General features: G+C 48.0%; 1 protein-coding gene across 6 annotated transcripts in view; it reads left to right on the top strand.

Annotated features, from left to right (window-relative positions):
* The first annotated feature begins 1,799 nt into the window (after nucleotides 1-1,799).
* TMEM255A (transmembrane protein 255A) overlaps nucleotides 1,800-22,603 on the top strand; it is a 26,851-nt gene continuing 6,047 nt past the window's right edge. For 2 of the 6 annotated variants that reach the window (XM_048070568.2, XM_067005137.1), the window contains exons 1-8: nucleotides 2,067-2,242; nucleotides 5,810-5,952; nucleotides 10,887-10,949; nucleotides 15,651-15,740; nucleotides 17,640-17,702; nucleotides 18,679-18,767; nucleotides 20,869-21,031; nucleotides 22,340-22,483. In XM_048070568.2, the coding sequence (XP_047926525.2) occupies nucleotides 2,101-2,242; nucleotides 5,810-5,952; nucleotides 10,887-10,949; nucleotides 15,651-15,740; nucleotides 17,640-17,702; nucleotides 18,679-18,767; nucleotides 20,869-21,031; nucleotides 22,340-22,483 (897 nt within the window). In that variant the 5' untranslated portion in view covers nucleotides 2,067-2,100. The other 4 variants (XM_048070566.2, XM_067005136.1, XM_067005139.1 and 1 more) reach the window with 4 other exon arrangements.

Genomic DNA, 22,603 nt, shown 5'->3' with positions numbered 1-22,603 from the left:
TCTGCTCCCCAGGCATGGCCAGCGGGACATGCTCTGGAGTGATGCCTTGCTGCATCTCCGTGCTGGGGAGGATCACATTTTCCCTTGTCAGTGAATTATGGGCACAGGAGGCTGTGTTAGGGTACAGGGTGCTAAGGTCCTGTGGCTGTGAGGGACCTGCATGCTGGGAGCAATGGGTTGTGGGTGGGGGGCAGTGGGGGGATGAAGAGAAAAGCCTTGCTGAACCTCCTGGAGTAGCTCCAGCAGCATGGGAGCTATGTGAGAGCCACCGTTCCTGTTGTGCCCCATGCAGCTCTCGAGGAACAGTGGGGTTTGTTTTACAGCGACAGCCTGAGCTGGAGCATGGCACCAGCCACCAGCTCAGCTCACACCCCCAGCACATTTCAAACATAGCCAGAAACCTTCCTTTCTTCAGGCCCCGCTTAGCGGTGAGGAAATGCTGCCTTGCCACAGCCCTAGGCTTTGCACCGAGGCATGGGGACGTCACAGGGCCGCAGGAGCCGAGTGCCGTCTTGCACCGCCTTTCCCGCGTGTGGCCGAGAGCTGCTCCCCAACTGCGCTAGCAAATGTGCCCAGCAGGAAGGAGCGGGATCTGGCAGTGGCCCCGGGCTGCCCCATGTCTGCCACTGGGCACATAGTGGGGCTAGCATGGTACCAGAGCCTGTGCAGGATGGAGCTGGGATGGGGCACTGGTGCTCCACAGGGCCTGTGGGACTTGGGGTGCACGCAGCTCCCCGTGAGCACACGCACGCCCCTGTATCGGTGTGCATGGGGCTGTGCCGGTTCATCCAAGGTAAATAACTGCTGCTTTCTCTGGAGGCAAAGCGTTCTTTGCCATTAATTGATCTGGGCATTTGTAGCTTGCCTCTTGCACCGCTGTCAGTGTGTGCTTTCTCTTTGCTCCCGGGAGAGGCTGGTAATTAGGCTCTTATCCAATAAAAGTGTGGGTTTTTGAAGTAGAGATAGGATTAGTTTCTTTTAACTTGATGAAATATGATTTGGCTTGAAATAATTACATGATTTGCACTTAGCGCCTCTCAGCCCAGGGCATTAAAAATGATTTACAAGCAATTACAAAGCCTGCTGGGAAGATGCTTTTATCCCCATTTTACAGACACTATTTGGAAAACAGAGGCTAAGGGCCTGCCCCAGCTCCTCAGCCAGGGACATGAGGTGCTCGTGGGGCCTCTCACGATGGGGCCTGGGCAACATCAGGCACTGCAGGGAAACCGGAGCACTGGGAAGTAAAAATCTGCACCAAAACACGGGGGGACAGGGGCTGGAGGTGCCCAAGTCTGTCTCTGATTGTGCTGGATTCACCATCGCCCCGTGTGGATGGGGAGGACAGGGACGTTTGGCAAAGGATGGGAGCACCCAAAGCAGCAGGGAATTGAGATGGGGGGGAGCTGGTGGGGTGTAGAGAGGCCAGGGGAGCGATGTGGGGAGCGGGGAGGATGAGGCAGGGCAGCCCCAGCCCTGAATTTTGTGGTGTGCCACTGGTGAGCGCAGGGGGCCGAGCGTTGCGGCACAACTTGGCTACAGGGCAGCACTTTCAGCCCTCCCATCCACAAAATAACCCCCTGGGCAGAAACACCCCACCGCACCCCAAAATGTGCTAACGGCTGTGAGGGCCGAGTTGTAATTCTGGCGGGGAATTAGGGTGTGTGTCTATAACGCCCCTCCCCTTCTCCCCTAGTGATATTGGGGCTGCCACGGGGCTTCACGGCTCGGAGGGTGCTCCTAACGGGGCCGAGCCAAGCGAACCGGCCCGGCCCGGCTCAGCGAGGGGTCCCTCAGCTCAGAGCTCGGACTCCCGGGTGGGATTTCGGGCGTCGCACGGAGCCCACAATACCCTTAGGGCCCCACAGCGAGGCCCCGGCCCGGCCCCCACCAGGCTCCGAGCCCGCCCCCGGCCCCGCAGCCGCCTCAGCCGCTGCGCGCAGGCGCCGCGGAGCCGCTGCCCGGGCCGGGGCCGGGGCCGGGGCCCGGCGGGCAGCATGCGGCAGGCCCTGACTCAGCAGCGGCCGGGCGGCATTGCCTTGCCCGACTCCGTGGGTAAGCGGGGCCGGGGCCGGGGGCGGGGGCGGCGGCGGCGCGGCCATGTTGGGCGGCGGGGCCGGGGGCTGTAGGGGACCGGTGGTTACTGGGGGCTGCCCCGCTGCACGCTCGTCCCCCCTCTCGCCGAGAGGAGTCGGCGCTGTGCCCGGCGGCAGGAGCTGGAGCACATCGGGGCCACACGAAGGTAGCTGTCACTCCGAACTTCTGCAGCAATCTGCAGAAAACCACCCTGGTTTCGTAGGGGGCTCGCCCTGCTGACACCCCGGTTGGTGGTGGGTTTGTGGCTGTTGTGCTGAGGACGTTTCTGGGGCTCGATGTAAAAATGGTCTTAGTGAAGCCTGAACGCATTTCGAGTGCCATTCCAGTGAAAGAATTAGGTGATACGCAGCGCTAATTTCTTTACATCTGCCTCACAGACTTAAACGTGAGCTGCCTCATATGCTCACACTGCAAGATACCTCTAAACACGGCAAGTTTAGAGGTATCTGGATAAATCACAGAGAAAAGGCTGTTACTGCCTTTTAAAAGGAGAGATGGCAAAGCTGCGCAGCGCTTGTGGCTTCGCTTTGCTCTCCTGCACGTAAAGCTGCACCAGGTTCAGTAGCAAAGAGGAAAATAGCCAAGCTACTGGGGAATTTCGCAGCAAAAATTAATGTCCTGATGGGTGATTTAGCCAGGGCAGCCATCAGTGGGCATGCTGTTTACAAGCCACAGGACCGCTGAAGCAGCTGCAGGCGTCCTTCTGGAAGTACAAAACCACTTTATCAATGTACGTGTAACAAAGAAGCTTTTCAGAGAAAGGAATAATGACATTAGTGTCCTAGAACAGAGATGAAGTGGAGATGATCGCATTATCCGTGAGATTTCAAATTAAAGGGTTATGGTGGTTTTTCTTCAGACCTGGGATTAAAGCATTTGGCTTTTTTTTTTCCCCTCTCTTATTAAGGAATATTTAGAAGATTTCAGAAGTTTTTTGATTGGAAACCTTTTGTTCCACTCTATCGCATGTTAGTGTGTGTCACTTGTGAGCTGGGAAACAATGGAGAAATGCGAATGTGGGGAGCACGGTTGTGAAACAAGTTCCAAGTGCATATGTGATGTTTCAAGCTTCTTGTTTTAGAGCATTTTCTTGAAGAAAAGTTACTACAAAATACTCTGGTTTTGAGGAAGATGGCATATTTTGCCATTTTTCATTGTGACTTTTTGAAGGATCGATAATGGGAAATGCAGAAGGACCGGTGTGTAGCTCCATGTGTATGCCACGCACTCATTCAGGCTGGCTCTGCAGGGCTGTTTGACAGGCAAACGAGGATCTGCACACCCACACAGCCTAACCCTAAAGAGTTTAAGCTGTGTGAGGAACTTATGGCTGTTCTACTTCTCATTTACCAGCCAAGCTATAGTGGTGATCAGAAGGTTGGTGACCTACTGTGTGTTTAAGCAAGACAGGTTCTTCCCTCCTTCCATTCAGAACTAAGCCCTGTAAAAGGTAGTAACTTGCTCCCCCCCCTTTCTGAAGCTTTTTGTTCAGCTGAACCTTTAGTCCCAGTGGTTTGGTATTTCATGACATTTCTGTGATGCTTGCATTGAAAGGATGACATTGGAACTGGAGCGTTGCACAAGCTCTGGTATTTGGGAGGCAGTATGTTCAGAATGGCCTGGTATCTTGATGGATTTTAAACACCTAAAAGTCCAGATTTTATATTATTAGCTTATTTGGCAGATTTAGGAGAATAAAAGGAGGGTGCTGATAAAAGATCCAGCCTGGGCCCTAGGGATGCTTTAGCAGTTATTTGAAATCTGTGTTTTATTTGGAACTAGCACCTGTCTAGATATTCACTCCAGCTAAGAACTGACTAACCACTTGTCAGATCTCTTGCTTTTGGACCTTGTGATGTCCCATTACTGCAGTTACAGATGTGCCCAAGGGCACAAGCAGGAGAAGAGCTTTCCTTCCAGAGATGCTAGCAAGTCAAAAAGGACACTGTTTTTCCCTGCAAACTCCTCCTGCCTTTTATCTCCTTGTTGTGGGGTGGTAAGCCTGCTCAGGACTCGGCTGTGCTTTTGAACTCATCTGCTTTTTGTGGATGTGATGGTTCAGCATGGAGCTGATTGTGGCTGTGCCAACACAGAGCATGGACCAGCTTGGTGAGGATGTGCTGTGGCTGGTGGTGGGGTCTCTGCTTGACGGGGAGAGCTGTCCCTGCAGAGGAAGGAAGTGGTTTGTACCAATGTGCGTCCATGTAGCTGTTGTGGTGAACACAGAAGATCTCTTTAGCTTTGTTGCAAAAATTTGCAGACCCTGGAGAAGGTGCAGGCCCTTCTTTACAGTCTGGAACATCCATCGTCAAGACAGCAAGCTGCCTTGTGAGGCCTGAAGTGCATTTACCTTTGGAGAATTTCGGCAGGACAGTGGTGTTTGGCTTGGCCAAGTCCTGTCAGCCCGTTGAGTCAGCAGTTCCTTTCGGCGGCTGTTTTTTCTACCACATGCAAGCTGCCAGAGTGCCCTGCTCACCTCAGATGGGGGCTCCCAGGGGTGTTTTTGTCCTGGTTTTGGCTGGGATGGAGTTAACTTTCTTCTTAGGAGCTGGTATTTTCCTCCTAAATCCAAAACACAGCACTACATCAGCTCCTAGGAAGAAAGTTAACATGTCCTGGGTTTGGCTGGGATAGAGTTTTCTCTAGGGAACATGCTCCATGGTAGAAGCAGCCCCTTGCTCCTGGGGTGCGTTCCAGCCCTGCTTTGAAATACCTTGCAAGGTGCTTGTGGTGTGCACACCACTTGGGAGCCTCTGGAGTGGGTAATGCCTCTGCCTGCTCCCTGGGTGCTTTGGAGAGCCCCGGGCTGCAGGGATGGGATTTGGAGTGGTCCCGGCAGCCGCGGGGAGCAGGCGCAGCCCCGGGGCAGGCAGGGGACCGTTACAGCCTGTTATCCTGCCAGCTGCTCGCTTGTGATGGGTTGTGTTTACATAATGCATGAAATATAATCAAAAGGCTTGTTCCACAAAGTGATTTAAAGATTGCAGAATACACACTGAACAAACACCCCTAAAGATTTTGCTGAGCGTAAGATGGCAGCCAGCTTTCCTCTTGGCTGATGGGATCACTATTTTATATTTATGTTTGTTTGGGAGATCTATAAATACATTAAAAAAAAAAAGAATTAGGCAGCTGTATATGAGTTTCCTTAACCCACAAATTCATTATTCAAACATGTAAAAATACCTGGCCCTTGCTGAAAGTAGAGGATGATACCGCAGGGGAAGTGGCTGTTACTGGTGATGTCTCATTTATATGGAAAATTGTGGATGCCTTCTGATATGTTTACAGTGAACAGTGAATTTCCCCCTTCAAAACAGGTGGTGTAGAGTGTGGATACTTGGCTCGATGTAAGCAGACATATCAGAAAAGAATACCTAATGGTAGTATTTCTCATTAGGTCAATTGTCCCAGACTCGAAGGGACTGGAAAGCTTTGTTTTATCTAGGTGAGCTTTGCCAAGTTACAGTTCTTAAGGCTCTCTTCATCCATATCCAAGCAATGATAAACAGATGTGAATTCAGATGCCCTAGTTAGCAGTTGATAAAGCATGTTAGTGAAGGTGAAAAGAGACAGCCAAAACCAAAAATATTCTCACGTTACCAGAAAGGAAATTCACTGTTATGTGGCTGGTGGTGGGAGGAGAATTTTGCGATACAGTGACCGTCCCCAGATGGAATTAGCAAATTCTGTTGTGTATGTGTGTTTTTAGGGTCGTTCAATAGAAGAAAAAGAAATTCCCTCTACGTAACTGTGACTCTCCTCATTGTGTCAGTATTAATTCTAACGGTGGGCCTAGCTGCTACAACAAGAACCCAAAATGTGACTGTTGGAGGTTATTACCCAGGGGTTATTGTAAGTATAGAACTCCTAGGTAGGTCTAGAAAACTTATTGCCTACAAAGTCCCTTGTGATGCTGCAAATGTTGTAAAGGGTGATCTTGTCCTGAATATTAACGTATGCTCAGCTACTTCATTGCAATTTGATTTATTTGTTTTATTATTATTTTGCACCTGCTGCTCATTCCCATGCAAAAATCCCATCCAGTCAAGTGGCAGTTTCCCCTGAGCTTAGGTAATTACATGCTTTTGATCTAATAGTGAGACAGATAAATAGGTGTGACGTCAGTCAAAGCAACGCAAGAACTTCTTTGTTTGCATGCATCAGATTAACCCCAGCCATAAGTGAGAAGGACCATGAGGTGCTAACAACAGCTGAGAGACTGGGTTTTAGGATAGACTAGTTCAGCTGAAAGGGACCTACAAAGATAATGGAGTCCAAAAGCAAAATACTGTTCATATGAACTCATGGTCAAAAAGTTCACATGCAGAAGTGTTTAATGGTTGGGAGTCTGAATGGAGAACCACGCTGGCAATAGCTTTGGCAATTTGCCAGGGAAGCATACATATCAAAGCGGCTAGCACATCGATTTTTTTATTTTTATTTTTTAAATCAATAAATGAGAATGAGGAAGGATGATCTTCAAATTGCTTAATTTAGGGAAGACCACTGGTGCCCAGCCTTCCTGCCAGTAGATGTACAACCGTCTGCAGAAGCGTGTGGGGACAGTACATTGTGCACCTCCTGGCTCAGAACCACACGTGTGCACTCTGTGGTGCTGCCCAAAAAGAGGTCCAGCATGAGCTGGAAAGCACATGCTGGGCTGTCCCGATGTCTGAGGCATGCTCGTACAGGAGAACCAAAAGGACTGAGCTGCAGCTAAATCCATTTCTTAGGAGCTGAGCACAACTGCAGCCCTCGAGCTAGAGGCTCCTGGTGTAACAGCCAAAGGCTGCTGTGCGCTTAGGTTTGGAGCCCCAAAGTCGGAGGTTTAAAGCCAGGTCAGATTACTAGGGGGAGAGTTGTTCTTGCCTTATTGCTATCTGATTTATTTACCATGCACTGCTGATCTCTGGGAGGTTTTTACTTCCCTGTGGACAAGCTCTTCTGTGAGTGAAGAAAGCCCCTTTGTAGCCATTTGTGTGGAATGTTATTACAGACAGCATTTGGTCTCTTTGATTTAGGATCAGTTTTCTGGCTCATGCAAGTAACTCTGCTTTTGGACCTGATCTTTTTAAAAGAGAACTATCGAGGAAAGGTGTTGCGAAGGGTGACGATCTGGCTTCCAGCTCTCCAGGCTAAGCCTATGCTGTCAGCCCGAGCTGGACCTCGTGCCTCAGAGCAGGTCCCCCAGACTGCCGCAGATGGTGGAGCCTGGTGTTTGCATCCCTGTGACATCTCCCTTGCTATTTATTCTCTGGCAACGTCAGCACCGCTTGCATGTTTTTTGAGACTCGATCTGCTCAAGGGCTTCTTGAGTTCCTGTACTTGAGAAGGGTGTTGAGTCACTCACTTTATTTGGAGACCCCCTGATTGTGTCTGTAGGCTTGTCACCAAATTCCCTCTCTCAGTCCACTAAGCTGTGGAAATGCACAACCACCTCGCTGCTCTCCTGAGCAGGAAAGCATTCCCGTTTGCTGCTGGGTGCCTCAGCAGGTACTTAAAGTAGCTGATGTTTTGTAACAAGATGGGATCTCTCCCTTTGCTGTGCTGAAAGGGCGTTGGTGAGGTGTCCCTGGGCAGATGACATCCACAGGCAGTGGCTCCACAGAAGTCGTGTCACCCACAGCTTCACACTGAGGTTAGGCCCACACATGTCTCCACGGCATTGCTGGTGCTGTTACTCTGTGTCAGTGAGGAAAAGAGAGAGCCCCAAAGCTCTGTTTTGGTCTAGCTTTGTGCTCCTCAGCCTAGGGCCCTGACATGTGCGAGTAGATGAAGCAGCAGGCTCCATCTGTGGTCGCACAGCAGCCCTGTGGTGATCTGGGTGGACGTTCAGCTACCCTGGGTGTGATGGCTCCACATATGTGCTGTCACTGACACCTGGCTGGCACTGGCTTCTCTAAAAGTAGATCTGTACTGTGCCATTTGGCCGCCAGGGTGCCTCCTAGCCCCCAGGCCTAATGCTCCTCCCTTGGATCGCCTGTGTTGGGTATAGAAGGAAGTGTATGTCTGTGGGGAAATCACCTTCCTAGGCCTCTGCTCCTGAGGAAGGACTGAAGCAGGCACTAGAGACCTTCCATGCGTCAGTGGGGTTTTGTTTTTTTCACAAACAGAGCAGTTCCTCACTGACACAGCTGGAGGAGCTGAAGCAGAGGGCACGAGGACGTGTCCCGTACCTAGGCTGCCTTCACTGCCACCCTGACCACTGGTACCTTCACAGCTACTTCTGTGAACACCTCAGCGGTGCCTCCATGGGAAATAGCATCACCTGTGGCTGGCTGACTGATGTGGGCCTGGGAAGCCCAGACTACAAGAGTGATGCTCAGCAAGCAGGAGTAATCATCAGGTACAGAGGGCAATTACCCTTATGGGAGTGGGGATCACAGGTTGAGAGGTTAGCTTAAAAATCCTGCATCTTTTTAAAGTAATAACTCACAAGTTTCTTCCATCTCTTTTGTGAATCTTCAAGAAAAATGTTCTTCAAGACTTCTCAGCTGTGAACTCCAAGAACTCTTTCGCTTTGTACAGTGGAAGAGGGGTGTCCAGCAGCTGCAGAGGCAGCCAGATGTGGCACAGCTCTGTGCAAGACAGCCGGATTGAGGAATGGGACAGTGCCTCTGTGAAGGCAGAACAAGGCTTATAAGAAGCCTCTTCTCTGTGTTGCCTTGTTAAAGGCCATCCATGTGGTACAAATGCTCTCTCCAAGTTATAACAGCTTCTGGCATCAGTGTAAATGATTGACCTTTCTTAGGCTTTGAGTGAAAAGCCTTTTCTGTAATGGCTCCTTGTCAAGGAAGTTGGCCTCGGGCATTCTTCTGGAAAAGCACGTTCATTTGTACCCTGTCCTCCTTCCAGACAGATGTCCCCGGGGGATCCTATCCACCAGCAAATAACAGTGATGCAATTAATGCAGATTACTAAGGGCTCTGATGAAGAACTGCTGTTTTTCCCATTAATGCAGGATGAGAATCCACCAACTTATTTGATCTTTGCCCATTGGATGTGCTCAGTCACTCTGATTTTTTTTCTTTTTTAGTTATCTTAAATTATCTCAAGTCTCTCACATTTTGGTTTGGGGCTGCTCTGAAATGCCATGTGCACTTCTCTTAAACATGTCAGATCAAGTTTAAAGGGTACAAAATGGTTTTCTTGAATGTTTGCCTTAGGTGTGTATTGCCAGACATCCTCTTTGCTGCTAAATATCACCAGACTGAAAATATTACCTGGATCCAAGTCACTGTTAATGCCTGGATCGCTCAGGTTTGGGGCTTGAAATTGAATTTTAAGACTCTTCTTACATGGGAAAGGTGGGGGTTTTTGTTTTCCCAGGCTGAATAAAATAATAAAAGATCAGCCCAGAAACATCAGCAGATCTGTTTGGGGCAGTTCAGCCACGCCCTGGCTCTCTTCCCTTTTAGTGCCTGCCCTCACTGCTGTGCTTCACACCGTGGTGGCTGGTTCCTTTGGAGCCCAATGTGGGTCCGCTCAGAGTGCAGCCCAGACAGCTGGGAAGCAGTAGCTAAGTCAGCTGCTCTGCTTTAATCCCCTGCTGTTGGAGACAGCACTCTTTGCTGCCTTTTGCACCAGCACCAAATGTTACAGGGCTTAAGCAGGGCATGGTAAGTTTTAACACCAACTTTTTGTCACGTTTCTGCCTGCTAATCTCTACTTATGCCCCTCCTTGTTAATACTGGATTTGTTAAACCATTCCTTTCCATTCCTGGATCTTAAAATACCGATTTCAGGTTGCTTGACCCGTTCTTGAGCCACTGCAACTTGTTTTGTGCCTTACTTTGCTTCCTTAGGAGCTGGCCAGTTATTTAGCTTTCTCACCCAGATCTTCACTGCCCCCCTCATCTACTGAATGGATTTGTAGCCCGCTGAGTACAAGCAATGGCAGCTGTAGGACTTCCCAGCATTTCTCTTTGCTGACCAAGAGAAGCGGGGTTGTGTGTGCTATGCACTGATCAAAGACCTTTCTAGTTATGACCCTTACAGAAGTACGTCTGGATCTTCCCCTGTAGTCCTCAGTTCCCTGTTTTTAGCTTGGTTGAGGCATACTGTGTCCTAGAAACTTCTTTAGTGTAGTTAAATAGCTTAAGGCTATAGAGAAAGGTGGTAGGACACTGCACTCCTAACTGACTTCACTGAGCTGAAATAAAAACAGGGTTGTCAGTTACAGCAGCAAGAAAATATGCTTTTGCTGGAGTAGCTCATTCTGTTGGCTGGGCTGCTGTGGGCTCTTTTGGTGAAAGAAAGACACTGGCTGATGACACTTCACCCCTGGAAGTGAGGGAGGGGTAGCAGGTGGAGAGAAACTGCTGAGTCTTCGTGAGCATGAGCTCTCCCTTTTTTCATGCTTCACATCAAGGGACTCTGAGCTGAAAACTTAGGTGAAAGCTCGCATCCTTGGTGAGGTTACTAGAGCCTGGTCCTGCAAATGCTAGTGATGTCCTGCTAGGTTTGCATCTGAGGACTGCTGAACGTTGGCAGGGTTGTTCCAAGACAGCAGTGCACATCCTCATCCACCACCCATTTCTCAGCATCACCAGGGAGGGGATTGAGGTCAGAATTCATCCTTTTGGTTTTTACACACCTTTTAGTGTCACATGAGGGATACACTTGACAGTTCTAACTAGTGACAGACTCCATTGATTTCCTTGCTGAGGGAAGAGTGCTCACGCATCAATGTGTTCTTTTGCTGCTTCTGGATTTGTGTTCTGTCTGTATGTGAAATATGTTGGGTGTCTTCCTGATCTAAATGCTAACAATATGTTGTCTTTCAGCTTGGTTTTGGGTCGTTTCTTGGAATAATTGGATCAAACTTGATAGAAAACAAAAGGCAAATGGTAAGTTCACTATGTAGACTTTCAAGAAAAAAAAAGTGACAGTAACTTGAATTTTGTATGTGAAGAGTGTTACTAGTTTTCCTAACCCTTCCAGGCTAGAGTTGCATGCCTCTTGAGAACTGTGGATGGTTCTTGGCAGCCCAGGAGAACAAGGCTGTTAACCCAGATATTTTTTTAAATTTTAAAAAATGCTTGAGGAAGCACACAGTGACTATACACAGTCTCATTGAACTCAGTGGGATTTTTCAAGGGCTCAAAATAGTGTTTGGCATTTTCAGGACACTCAGTGCTTTGTGGACTCACTCCCAGCGCTTTTTCATTTGAGCTGTCACAGTATGTGGCACAGAATAGAAATAGTTTAGGTACAATACAGTTATTTTAAATCTTTTAAAATAAATTCCTAGAGGCTTGAAGCTCTGCAAAAATTGCTTTTGGTGGCTTTCTATTCTAAGCAAAGGATAGAGAGGAAGATCAAGCACGTGGTGAAACAGCCAACCCAGAGACGAGGCGAAAGCCTCTAGAAGGCCCAGCAGAAAGGCCTGTCTTGGCTGGGTCTCTCATGTCCCCTAAGGGTGTCTTGCAGGCTCTGTTTCACAACCTCTTCCTCTTCCCACCTGTGCCTGGAGGTGCTTGGAGGTGTCAGCAGCTGCAGTGTCCCTCCCAATGGCTGCCCCAGGCCCTGGCAGCAAGGTCTTTCCAGCCTTCCTCATGTGAGGTGGCACGGGGGGACCGTGCTGCAGCTGCCCGTCCTGCGCGCCCACCACCACTGCCTGCTTTTGCAGTGATGGAGCTGCCTCTGCAGAGAGGCCTGTGGACTTGCTTAGCACCATGTGCTGCTGACAAAGGTAGAAGGGGATCTGGAGAAATTCCTGCTTGTACTGTCAGAGGCTGGGCTGCCCTTTGCTTTGCAAGCAGCGTCCTCCCCCCAGAGCACAGCCCTGGCAGCAGGGAGAGGATGGGACAGACCCTGCAGGAGAGGAAACCTTCCTTTCCTACAGGGCTCAGGGTAGGTGGGTTTCCTGATGGCTATTTGTTGTTCTTGCACCAGCTATGTGAGAGCAACATGTCCTGCTCCTTCTGTCCTTGCAGCTTTCCAAGCCTCTTGCTCATCGTGTATTAGAAGCAGATCAGAGCCTGGTTGAGCGAGCATCATATTATACCAGTGCCATGTTCACAGGGCTGCTCGTAAATGACAGCGTGGCTCTGACCTGGCTTGGTTGTTTATTCTGAAGAGCCCTGGGTAGCAGGTGTCTGTTCTTCTCATTTCTCTGTCATTTTTTGTCCTAAAAAGCATGCGTGACCCAGCTTTGCAAGGATTGCATCACTGCCACCTCAGTTTGCAGGCTAACGTGAACCTGCTCTGACTGCAGAGGACGCAGAGTTGCTGCCACTCATTGTCCCCATACTTTATTCATGTTTCCTCTTTACCCAGGGGCACTTAATTTTACAGTGGCACTTGAGCCCATTACATGTTTCCTTAATACCACTGGCAGTGCAAGATGGTTTTATTTTTTTATGGACTTCCTTGGTGTCCTAATTTACTAGAAGGCTGTCTGCATTGCTCATTACTCAGTCTCTCCTCAGTGAGGGCAGGACGAGCTAAAAGCAACTTTTATAGCTGTGTTCCTGTGCATGTTTCTCCCCATGAGCTGGCTGGGGGGGCACGAGGAGTTAAGTGTGCCAACATGGCCAAAGGGAGAACTAACCTGAAACTTAATTCTGTCCCGCCTGCTGGCAGAAATAGATGGCTCTCATTCCTCCCACCTTGGCATGCTGGCTTCCCTGCCGTGTGGCTGCTCCTCTGGCTTGTCAGAGCGAGGGAGAGCTTTCAGAAGAGCTTGTTCCTCGGGGGCAGCAGTTTTCAAGTGAGGAGTCAGCATTTTGTGCAGCTTTCTGACAGTCACCTATGCCATGCAAAAGGAGTTGCCAGCAGCTTTGCATCCCGCGTATTGCTGGGATGTGGCCTGAAGGAGACTTCAGACCAGAAAGCTCCTATTTTATAGTTCCTACTTTATCCAAAATCAGTTTGTCTTTTCTTGTGCAAGTTCAGCTCCATGTAACTGACATCAGTGACAGCTACCTGAAGAGCCACTATCTTTTTCTTGTTAGAGTAACAGTATTGTCAACTCTGAATCAAAAATCTTCTTGACAAATCATAAGATTAGTTGAAAACCACACAGTTTTTAAAATGCCATTTTATACTTTAATTTGCCGTTTTATTATCTTTCTCATAAATTCTCAGTGTTTGTTTTTCAGGCTTCTTTTTCTCCAGCTCAGAGAGGAAATCGGGGGTATGTAAAGTTAGCAAACCCATTTCTGACTCCAGATCCTCAGATCCTAGTGGGGCTGTTACGAAAGTCTTAAGAAAAATTAAAGTCTTAAAGAAAATTAAAGTCTTAAAGTCTTAAGAAAAATTAACCTTGTGTCATTTGAAATAACCACATTAACAGCTCCTGTCTGCAAGAGGGGGGCCAACAGACAAATAACCCAATTGTATATACTTAGGTTTTGGCTCAGTTACCATCTCCAGTGTTCGTGCTTTTTAGGGAGAACATCCTCCTTTGTGTGTGCATGCAATGAAGGAAAGTACAGAGGGAAACTTACTACAGAATAACCTAAGCCATAAAAAACATTCCTTCCACTGAGATTGTACGAAGTTGTGGTTTCCCCCGTTTTGTGCTCTCACTGGTTAGGGCAGAGGAGCGTGACCGTTGTGAGTGATGGTCCAAGTTGTGCTCCAGCCGTGGAGATGGAGTGGGTCCAAGTGGGGAGGAATTGCTGGTGTTTACAGCAAACAGAAATGGGGTCCTGACCCTGGAAAACTTGTTGCTTGCTACCATCGGCAGGCTTATTGGGGCATCTAATTCCAGCAGCAGCTTGTTACTGGTGACAGTGACTTGTTTTTGCAGCAGTTGGATTAATCTTAGTCTGCTCTGCCTACCACCACAGTTTCTCTTTGCAATGGGGCAGTGCAAGTCTTGGAAGCATGCTTGTGTGTCCAGGATGATGTCTCATTCCATTTGGCTGAGGAGGAAATAGGATTGTTTGAAGGTCTGGATTGGAGGACAAGACAATAGGAGCCTTTCAGGGTTTTAGCAAGGTTAAACTTTTACTGATAATTTGCTGAGGAATTATTAGAGGCTTGGTAAAAGCACATACGTTCCAAATAAAGGAAAAAGATATAGGGATAGAGGGATGTATCACCACCTGTGGATTCCACATTGTCTTGTTCTGTTCAGGTTCTTGGGTGGTGGCTGTTTTCCAGCTTGGGTGGGGAGGGAGCACCCTGCCTGCCCTCAGGCCTTCAGGGATTTTTGTGGTCTCCCTGAAAACCGCTTCAGACTCAAGGAGAGAGAAAAGGTGTTTGAGATAGAGAAATGACTCCTCTTCCTTCAGGATCACCGAACAACTGGCTGGAGAGGCTGCAGCAGTGGGAGAAAAGTAGGGGTGTCTGCTCTTTGTTGGCACTGCTTTCACAGAATAAAACCAGTGTGAGTTACCTGAAAATTCCAAGATACTTAAAAAAAATACATATAGGATCCTTTCTGGCTTGTGCTTGTCAAGGGTTTTGGTTTGTCCTCCTGAGAACTGGCTCTTTTAAGCAGTGCCAAGAACTGAGTTTTTCAAGTTAAGTATTACTTAACAGCTGGGCTTTAAAACAAACATCCCCAGCCATGCCCAGAGACCTGAGGTATTTGTCAGTGCTGGCCAGGCTAGTTGTTACTTTTGTGTGTGTATTATTAATCACTTTTAATGTTGCTCAGAACTCCTAATTACCAGAATCACCTCTGTACTTGTGGAGAAGCAGCTTTTAGCAAGCAGCACTTGAAGACTACAACCTCTGGAGTTAAAAACCACTGGGGAAAAACTCACCAAAGCTTTCAGTTCTTTAAATGGAAATGCTGCCGTTCCCAAGTGTGTGAACCTGTCTGGTAGGCTGCTTAGTTTGGAGGGCAAATGCTAATACTGACAAAATGCTTGTCGTGCCCCTCAGTGCCCCCCTGCTTTCGGTGGTCTCCCTGCTCGGTGTCTCTCCATCCCAGCACAACACAGGGTGCGACATGGCCGTGGCTGACTCCTTGCAGCCCCTCCAAGCCAGAGGGGGCTGTTCTGGCACTCACCTGGCACAGGGTACAGAGGCAGCGCACGCACCTCTCCTTGCCAGCTGAAGAAGCTGCAGCCCTCAGCCATTTGTTGTGCCAGCCAGCACAGTCACTGAGGTCCTGTGTGGCCTTTGCTGGCTTCAGCAGAAGCCACCGTGGGCTGAAATGGCCTGAGGGGTGTTCACGGGAGCACCTTGTCTGCAGCTCTTTGGGGTGGGGGAGAAGAAATCCCTCCTTTCTCTTCAGGGAAGAGTTAAGGACAGCAGCAGCCAGAAGAGGAGGTGTATCCCCAGCCTAAGTTTAGCACTTTGGTGTCACGGAAGAACTTGCATTACAATATCACATCCCCAGAGAACCTGTCTGGCACAGTGCTGCTGCTCCTACTGTGTTGCCTCTACCTCTGCATGAGAACAGGCTCTCCTCTGAGACACGGATCCCATCGACTTCAATGAGACCAGTCTGTGCAGCCCAGGCAAACGTTTGGGTCATTGATTGCTCGAGGGCTTATTGACTGTGGTTTCTGTATTCTTGTGGAGCGGGCACGAAGCATTTGGTTGTGGCGAGGCAGATCATACTTTGCTTTGTTTTCCTTTCTCAGCTGGTCGCATCGATTGTCTTCATCAGCTTTGGTGTCATTGCTGCGTTCTGCTGTGCCATAGTAGATGGCGTCTTTGCTGCCAGACACATAGTAAGTGCTTCCAGGAAAACACGGGGCCTGCCGTCCTTTTACTCGAGGAAAAGAGGTGATGTGTCCGCACGCCACAACAGACTGCATCGAGCTCTGTAAATACGTGTCAGGTGCTGAATGCTGGTTTAAATTACAAAATTTAGGAAAAACGTGTTGGCTTTACAAAAATATATTTTGAAACTTACATTAAGCATTAAGACCTGGAAACTTTGCTTTAGTTCTTTTGTGCTTTGTGTGCTTACTGAGACTGAAATGTATAAGGCGTAATGTGAATTACAGCTAGTGTCAAGTGATAATATACGAGCAGTAGCATCAGTCTTATTTTACATGCTTGTAGTGGTCGTTCCTAATGCTGATTGAATCAGTGTATGTTCTAGTAGAGGGAAGCAGTTTGATACAAAGTTCATTGCGGGGGTGCAGTCCAAACAGGAAGCACTCACTGGGCTCTAAGTTTCTATTTGATGACTTAAAAACCAATATGAGCTGCTGCTGGCATGACCAATCACTAGTACAGCAGGACATGCAAAAACTTCAGCTGTTAGGATATAAAAAAACCAAACAAACGTGATTTCATTTGAAGTTTTAAATCAAAATTTATAACTGCAAACAGATTTTTTTTTCCTGCAGCTTTGATGTTTGATGATTTTGTTTTTGTTTGGTTTTAATTTTTGTCAAAATGGGATTAAAAAGACACGCTTAGAGTTTATTTGCAATCAGAGTGGGAAGCAATTTCAGACTGTCACAGTTACCATGAAATGGAAACTCCGTGTGTCAGCTGGCTCTTTATTCTGCCTTGTAATGCAGACTCCCCTTTCTGCCTCTGAGCATCCAAGTGGTAGAGAGATGTTGGGATGGCAGGATTTGCTGGCAGAGCACACGACAGCAATAGGTCTCAGTCTGTCGGGATGTGATGAGTAACTCTTGACCACCTCTGCCTGCCTCTCAGGGGCTCGTGAAGCTTTGATAAACCCTCTCAGGGGCTCATGAAGCTTTGATAGAGCACCTCTAGAGCCTGAGCCCACAGGCCAGCTGCGTGATTTGGGGCGCTGACCTCGTGGGCTGGGTGACGGCGTGAGCTGGCACTTGGTCCTGCCAGTCGCTGGAATGCCTGTGCGTCTGCAGCAGGGGCCGTGTGGCTGGGGAGATGAGGGCTCTGGTTTCTGTCTCTTGATTAATGGGCGTGCTTTCGGCCTCCCCTAACCGTGCAAGAATGTCGCTGTCTGGCCAGAGACGTGCTCCTGCCACCCGAGCACATAGTGTTCCCACTGTGGCCCTGCCACTGGGTGCTCTGAGTGACACACAGAGAGTGGGCCCGGCTGCCTGCAGGGGGGGTCCTGGGCATGGGTTTGTCCCTACTGCACATCAGCCAGCATGCACAAGGCAAAGGAGCTGCCACCACCCTCCCTGCCCCGAAGGGAAATTTGGCATTGCTTTCTCTGCAGGTTTGGCCGGGGAGCAGGCTGTCCCTAAGCGAGGCATTAACGTGTGTTTGCAGGCTGAGCCACCCGTCATCCTTTCCCACCATTCACTCAGGAGCCCAGAAGGGCAGATTTCCCGATACTTTAATGATAAAGCGTTATGATTCAGCATGAAGAACCCTTGGAAACATGTTAGGTGTCCCTGGGATGCGTCTGGGGAAATGAGGAATGAGTAATTCAGCTCAGGGTGGCTGCCCTCACCCAGGCGAGGCTGGCTTAAGAGCCCGCTGCTCCCATGTTAGCTGCCACAGATATGTGCCTCAAAGGACCAGAGCTAAAAACTGTATGGGGCTTGGGGGGGATGCCGTGGGTGGGTCCTGAGGCAGGAGTCTCTCCAAAGCCTGGCCTGCTTCCACAGCCCAACTGGGTAGCAGATTTTTGTTTTAATGTGGTGCTAATTCTGGCGCTTTTCCATCGGCAGGACCTACGGCCGCTGTATGCAGGGCGATGCCAGTACTACTCAAAGAGCACCACGCCACCAGAGGTGAGAGCAGCTGTGGCTCTGCTGTCTCCTTGCAGGGGTGGCTTCGTCTTGCAGGTGGAGAAACCTCCTGCCAGGCGGCCGCTGCCATCTTCAGAGCTCTGCGGAGCGGCTGGTAGGCTGGGAATACCTTTCTCCATGTTTGGTGCTGTGCTAGCGGAGAAGTAATTAGAAAGGAGGAGATGGGAGAGGAAAATACACTGATTTCTTTAGCTCTTCAGCTGCACGTTCATTACAGGAACAGGGTGTGGATTTAAGAGTCCAGACAGCAGTGATTTCTGTGGATGTGAACAAAATGTACCTTCCTCTGCACCTCTGCTCGTGTCTTCTCCTGCTGGGGGCAGGTGTTCCTGCCACACAGTGACAGTGTGTATGGGACACCCTTGGCTTCTTTTCCTCTAAGATTTCCTCCCAGGTGTCTGAGTAGCTGTGAATAACCACTACATTCCACATAAAAATGCCTGCTGGAGGTGCAAATAAAGTGCTACCCAGTGGCATTGGTGGTGTCCATTCCCTTTTCAGCCCAAAGACCATCCATGTGAACTTAGGTGTTAGCACCCACAGGCAGCCAGTTAACCTCTTTGCTCAGTTATTTGCCGATATGGGAATCTTTCCCTCAGTTAGTGTCAGCCTCTTGACAGTTCTTTGCTCTACATTGCCATCTGGGGAAGAGTGTTAATTCAGCAGGGTCTTATCTCTTTGCAAGAGTTGTACAACCCCCTTCCTATGCAGACGTGTGCTTATCTGTGACTTCCCCATGGTGGAAGGAAAGCCTGGTCTGTTCTAGTCATGTGTGTCTTTATTGCAGTCTGCCTACTTTATGAGAGCTGTGCTGCAAGATAAGGGAAGAAAAATCTGCCTGGGGCTTGTATTGGGATCAGTGCAAAACCTACGTGTAGAGCAGGCCAAATGGCAGCGGAAATCGTGTTTGGTGATTGTATCCTCATGTGCTTTACGTATTTCTTCTGGATTCACACAGGCAATCTGTCATCCACAACGCCGTGCACCCTGCACACCGAAAATAAAAACCAACACCTGCTTCTGTTGTGACCTGTACAACTGTGGGAAGTGAGTAAGCTTTAAAAAAAAAAAAAAAAAAAAAAAAACCATTCATGCCATGGGCAGAGTAAGCAGTGGTCATGCTGTCATGCTGTTTTGCAGGTGTCTGAAGGGCCAGGATAAGGCAGGAGCAAAGTTTTGGTTAATGACAGCTGTTGTAGGAAGGGAACTGAAGCTGTCGTTGCTCCCCATAAGGACTCCCAGTCAGAAAGAGAGTGAAGGGGTGTATGAAGTATACTAAATCTATGCCAGCTACATGTAAGCATACCCCACGCCAGTCCAGCTGGAAAAATGGGTGTTACTTCCCATTATGGGTGTAATGTTCCGTTACTTCCATTCCTGGTCCCTTTTTTTTTCCCACTGTTGAGTGTCCTTTGTCCTGACACCTGTGGGTACCACTTGTTCATTGGGTTTTATTTCATTTTAGTAGATAAAGACTCTGACACTGTTCTTCCGATGCTGTTCTTCCTCACCTTCCTCGCTGTTTTGTTCCCCACCCTAGTAACAGGGAGGAGAGTTCACAAACTAGTGCCACCTGCATGTTCATAAATCAGCGCCCTCTTTGCCCAGCGAATATCTTCTATGGATACAAGAGTGGAAAGCGCACCAGCAGTGTGCAAGGCTGAGTCAGAAGGGTCAGAAGCAACAGAGCACTCTCACACAGTGATCACACCATTGTTTGATCCGGCTGCTGTGCCTAAGCTAACTGTGGAGCATGCAGTTCTTACATCATTTGGAGTGTCTAGTGTGTGTCAGCAGAGAAGAAAATGATTTTCTTAGTGCTGGCTCTTGCCTAGGGCTGTTTCGAGGTTAATGTTTCTCATCATACTTAGTTGAGCTGGCCCCAGTGTAAATCATTGACTGTGGAGGGAGATCAAAAGATGCTGTTGGAAGAGGGTGGCTCAGCATGGTGGGAAGGGTAATCCCTTGTCTCCGTAGTACGTCGTTTCTGTGTGAGCATTTAAAGAACATGATTGCTTTTTACTAACTGAAGGGAATGATACACCTAGAAGTGACTGGAACAGAAAAATTCGTAACTGTTCTGTATTAATGGGTGTTTATTTATTTATTTTTTCCCCAGCCAGCCTGGTTCAGGGTTCTGCCTTGGACCCATTTTCCCTTATTTTGTACCAGTTGTTACAATCTTAATCTTGCTTGGTGCCCCATAAGTGCATTGCACTGTGGAGATGCTGGTTCTTTTGGGATCTCAGTAAGAAAGGCACTAAAGGCTGGTTAACACGTTTATTGTGTAAAGGATGGGAATTACTGAAAAAGCGAGGCAATTTTACGTCCTTTGTGATGCCAGGAATGCTGGATGCAGCAGTATTGTATGAGCCCCTTCATGCTGAATGCTGTGCAGGGTTGCCATCCCTGGTGAGATTCAGCAGCTTCATGGTTCTTCACGTCGTTATAGTATTCTTTAAAGTCTGTACAGTGCTGAATGTTCTTGATGGTGTACCAGGGTTCACTGAGAGCATTATGCTCTTACGCATCTCCATAGGAACAAGCTCGTACAAGCAGTAAGTACAGGTTGTGTTGTTAAAGGCAGTCATGGTATGTGCTTTCTCTAGTTCAGGTTGTTCAGGCACTTCACAGCCAAGGCCAGTGGTTAACCTCTGCCTCGATTCTGCTTGAAATCATCTCCTCATTGCAATCTCTTCTGCAGTGGCCCACTACAACAAGAAAAAGGAAAAGAAGAAACTGGAAGTGAGTAATAGGGGAAGGAGGCTGGTTTCCCTACTGATTCCAGGACTGGTATGTCCTTGGGAAGCCACCAGCATGAAGGGCTGGCTCTGGAGATTTCAGTTGATGGAAATAAGAGGCAGGTTCAGACTCAAGGGCATTTTGATATTAGTAGGTCTCGCAGGACTTGTTTGTTTCACAGCATATCAGGGCATCTCTGCTGCCAGTATCATGCAGGGAGATCTCAGATGCCACAAGAATGGGATCTAGCAGGCTTTACCCTCACTCTCTTCTTGGTGGTTAGGTCCAGGCAATCATTAAATTGCAGTGTGTGTTTTACTGCCCAGTGAAGAGCTTAGGTTTTATTATGTGGTGCGTTTTTTTATCATTATTGTTTTATTGTGGGATTTTTTTTTTCCTAATCCAGCAGAGTAGAGATTTCTGGAGGCTACTATGAATACATTGATGTCAGCAGCTGCCAGGACATCATTCACCTTTACCACTTGCTTTGGTCGGCAACAATTTTGAACATAGTGGGGCTATTCCTAGGGATCATTACAGCAGCGATACTTGGAGGCTTTAAAGACATGGTAAGGTGATACCAATTTCTGTGCAAATCAGACAAATTGCCTTTTTAAAATAAGCATGGAAACAGCTATTGATATTTCAGTGCAAATGATCTATGCATCACTGCAATCAGGCCAGGAAGAAGGACATGAAATAATTCTAAGGAGAAAGTGAAAATGATTAACTTTTCTGATCTGGTGTCACTGCCTGAACACAATTAGAAAAGATGAAAAGAAATAGGGATTTTATTTTCAAAAGGAACCTTCTCGGAAGTGTTGGCAATACCAGTATGAATAAAAATGAACTTTTTCTTTAAAAATGATCTTTCTTTTCATAGCACTGACCTTCAACAAGGAAATGCGTGGTTGTTGCTCTCAAATTGTTGATTTTATAGCAATAGTAGAGTTCTGAACTGTATTACGCAGCCCTGCTAGGCTGAAACTCTCCATCTAGTTTCTTAATGGTGCAGAATCTGAGAAGGTAAGCTTAGGACCAAAGCCAGGCAAGAGAGTGCAAACTTCAGAGAGTGGAAAAAAATGCTGTTCTGGCACCACAAGCTTTGAAGTACCCTCACTCAACCAGGCTGCTTGTCACGTCCCATACAGTTTTGTTCTGCCGAGAACAAATCAATGGGGAGAGCTGAACATTCAAAACATATTTCTTTTTTCAGTCTCTTGTGACTCATTTGGAATAATACAAAATGAGACACACAGAAAAAGAGCATTTTTTGTCTCGGCAATATATTTTTCTTACAAACAAATCTTGGGCCCTTCGCCAGGGGTGCCTTATTTCAGAATTTTGAACTTTCCTACTCTGTTTTCAGACCCACTAAAATCTTCCCAAACGCATCTTGAGATACATTCCCAGCTGTGCGTTACAGTCTTTTGAGATTTGACCCACACCAGACAGTTTGTAAACCACTGCAAAAAGATATATGGAAGTGTCTGTGAACAGCAGCACAAGAGGATTTGAAATATGCCGATCTCAAAATGCACTGAATAATAGAGTAATCAAAATTAACACTTAGCACCTTCACAAATAGGAGAAATAGTCCAAGCAGTCACTTTGTTTGAGTACTAGCATGCACTGGGCTATTGCCAGGCTTGTTCTGGGGAATCTAAAGGAAACAATGGATTGGTAAAGAATGAAATGACCTCAAGACTTGCCTGCTGCCTAAGAGGGAACTGGATTGCTAGCTGCTGATTCAGCAGAATCAAGCTCTAGGGAGACACTTTGCTCCTTTAAATCATCTCTGTTTTCATTCAGCTGTCAGTTTTTGGTGACTCTGAAGATGTCCTGGTTAGCAGCTGAGATTCTCTTTGTTTTAACAGACTCCTTCCCTCCCTACGCTGAACTGCACGGTTGAAAATGCACATCCTACGGTGTCCTATTACTCGAGGCCACAGGTGACATCTTACAACACCTACTACCACAGCACTCCTCACCTGCCTCCGTACTCTGCGTATGACTTTCAGGTACAGAACGTTATGGGATGTTTCCTTGTTTAGCTAGAAAGTTAAATATAGCCCAGTCTGCAGGACTCTGGAGGCCTGTCTTCCTGTCATTTACACGGTTTAATTTTCCTGTTCATACAG

This window comes from Anser cygnoides, chromosome 13 (assembly GCF_040182565.1).
Source record: "Anser cygnoides isolate HZ-2024a breed goose chromosome 13, Taihu_goose_T2T_genome, whole genome shotgun sequence".
In the NCBI taxonomy this organism is placed as follows: Eukaryota; Metazoa; Chordata; class Aves; order Anseriformes; family Anatidae; genus Anser; species Anser cygnoides.
Note: the sequence above shows the minus strand (reverse complement) of the source record. Positions and strands in the feature narration are given on the sequence as shown.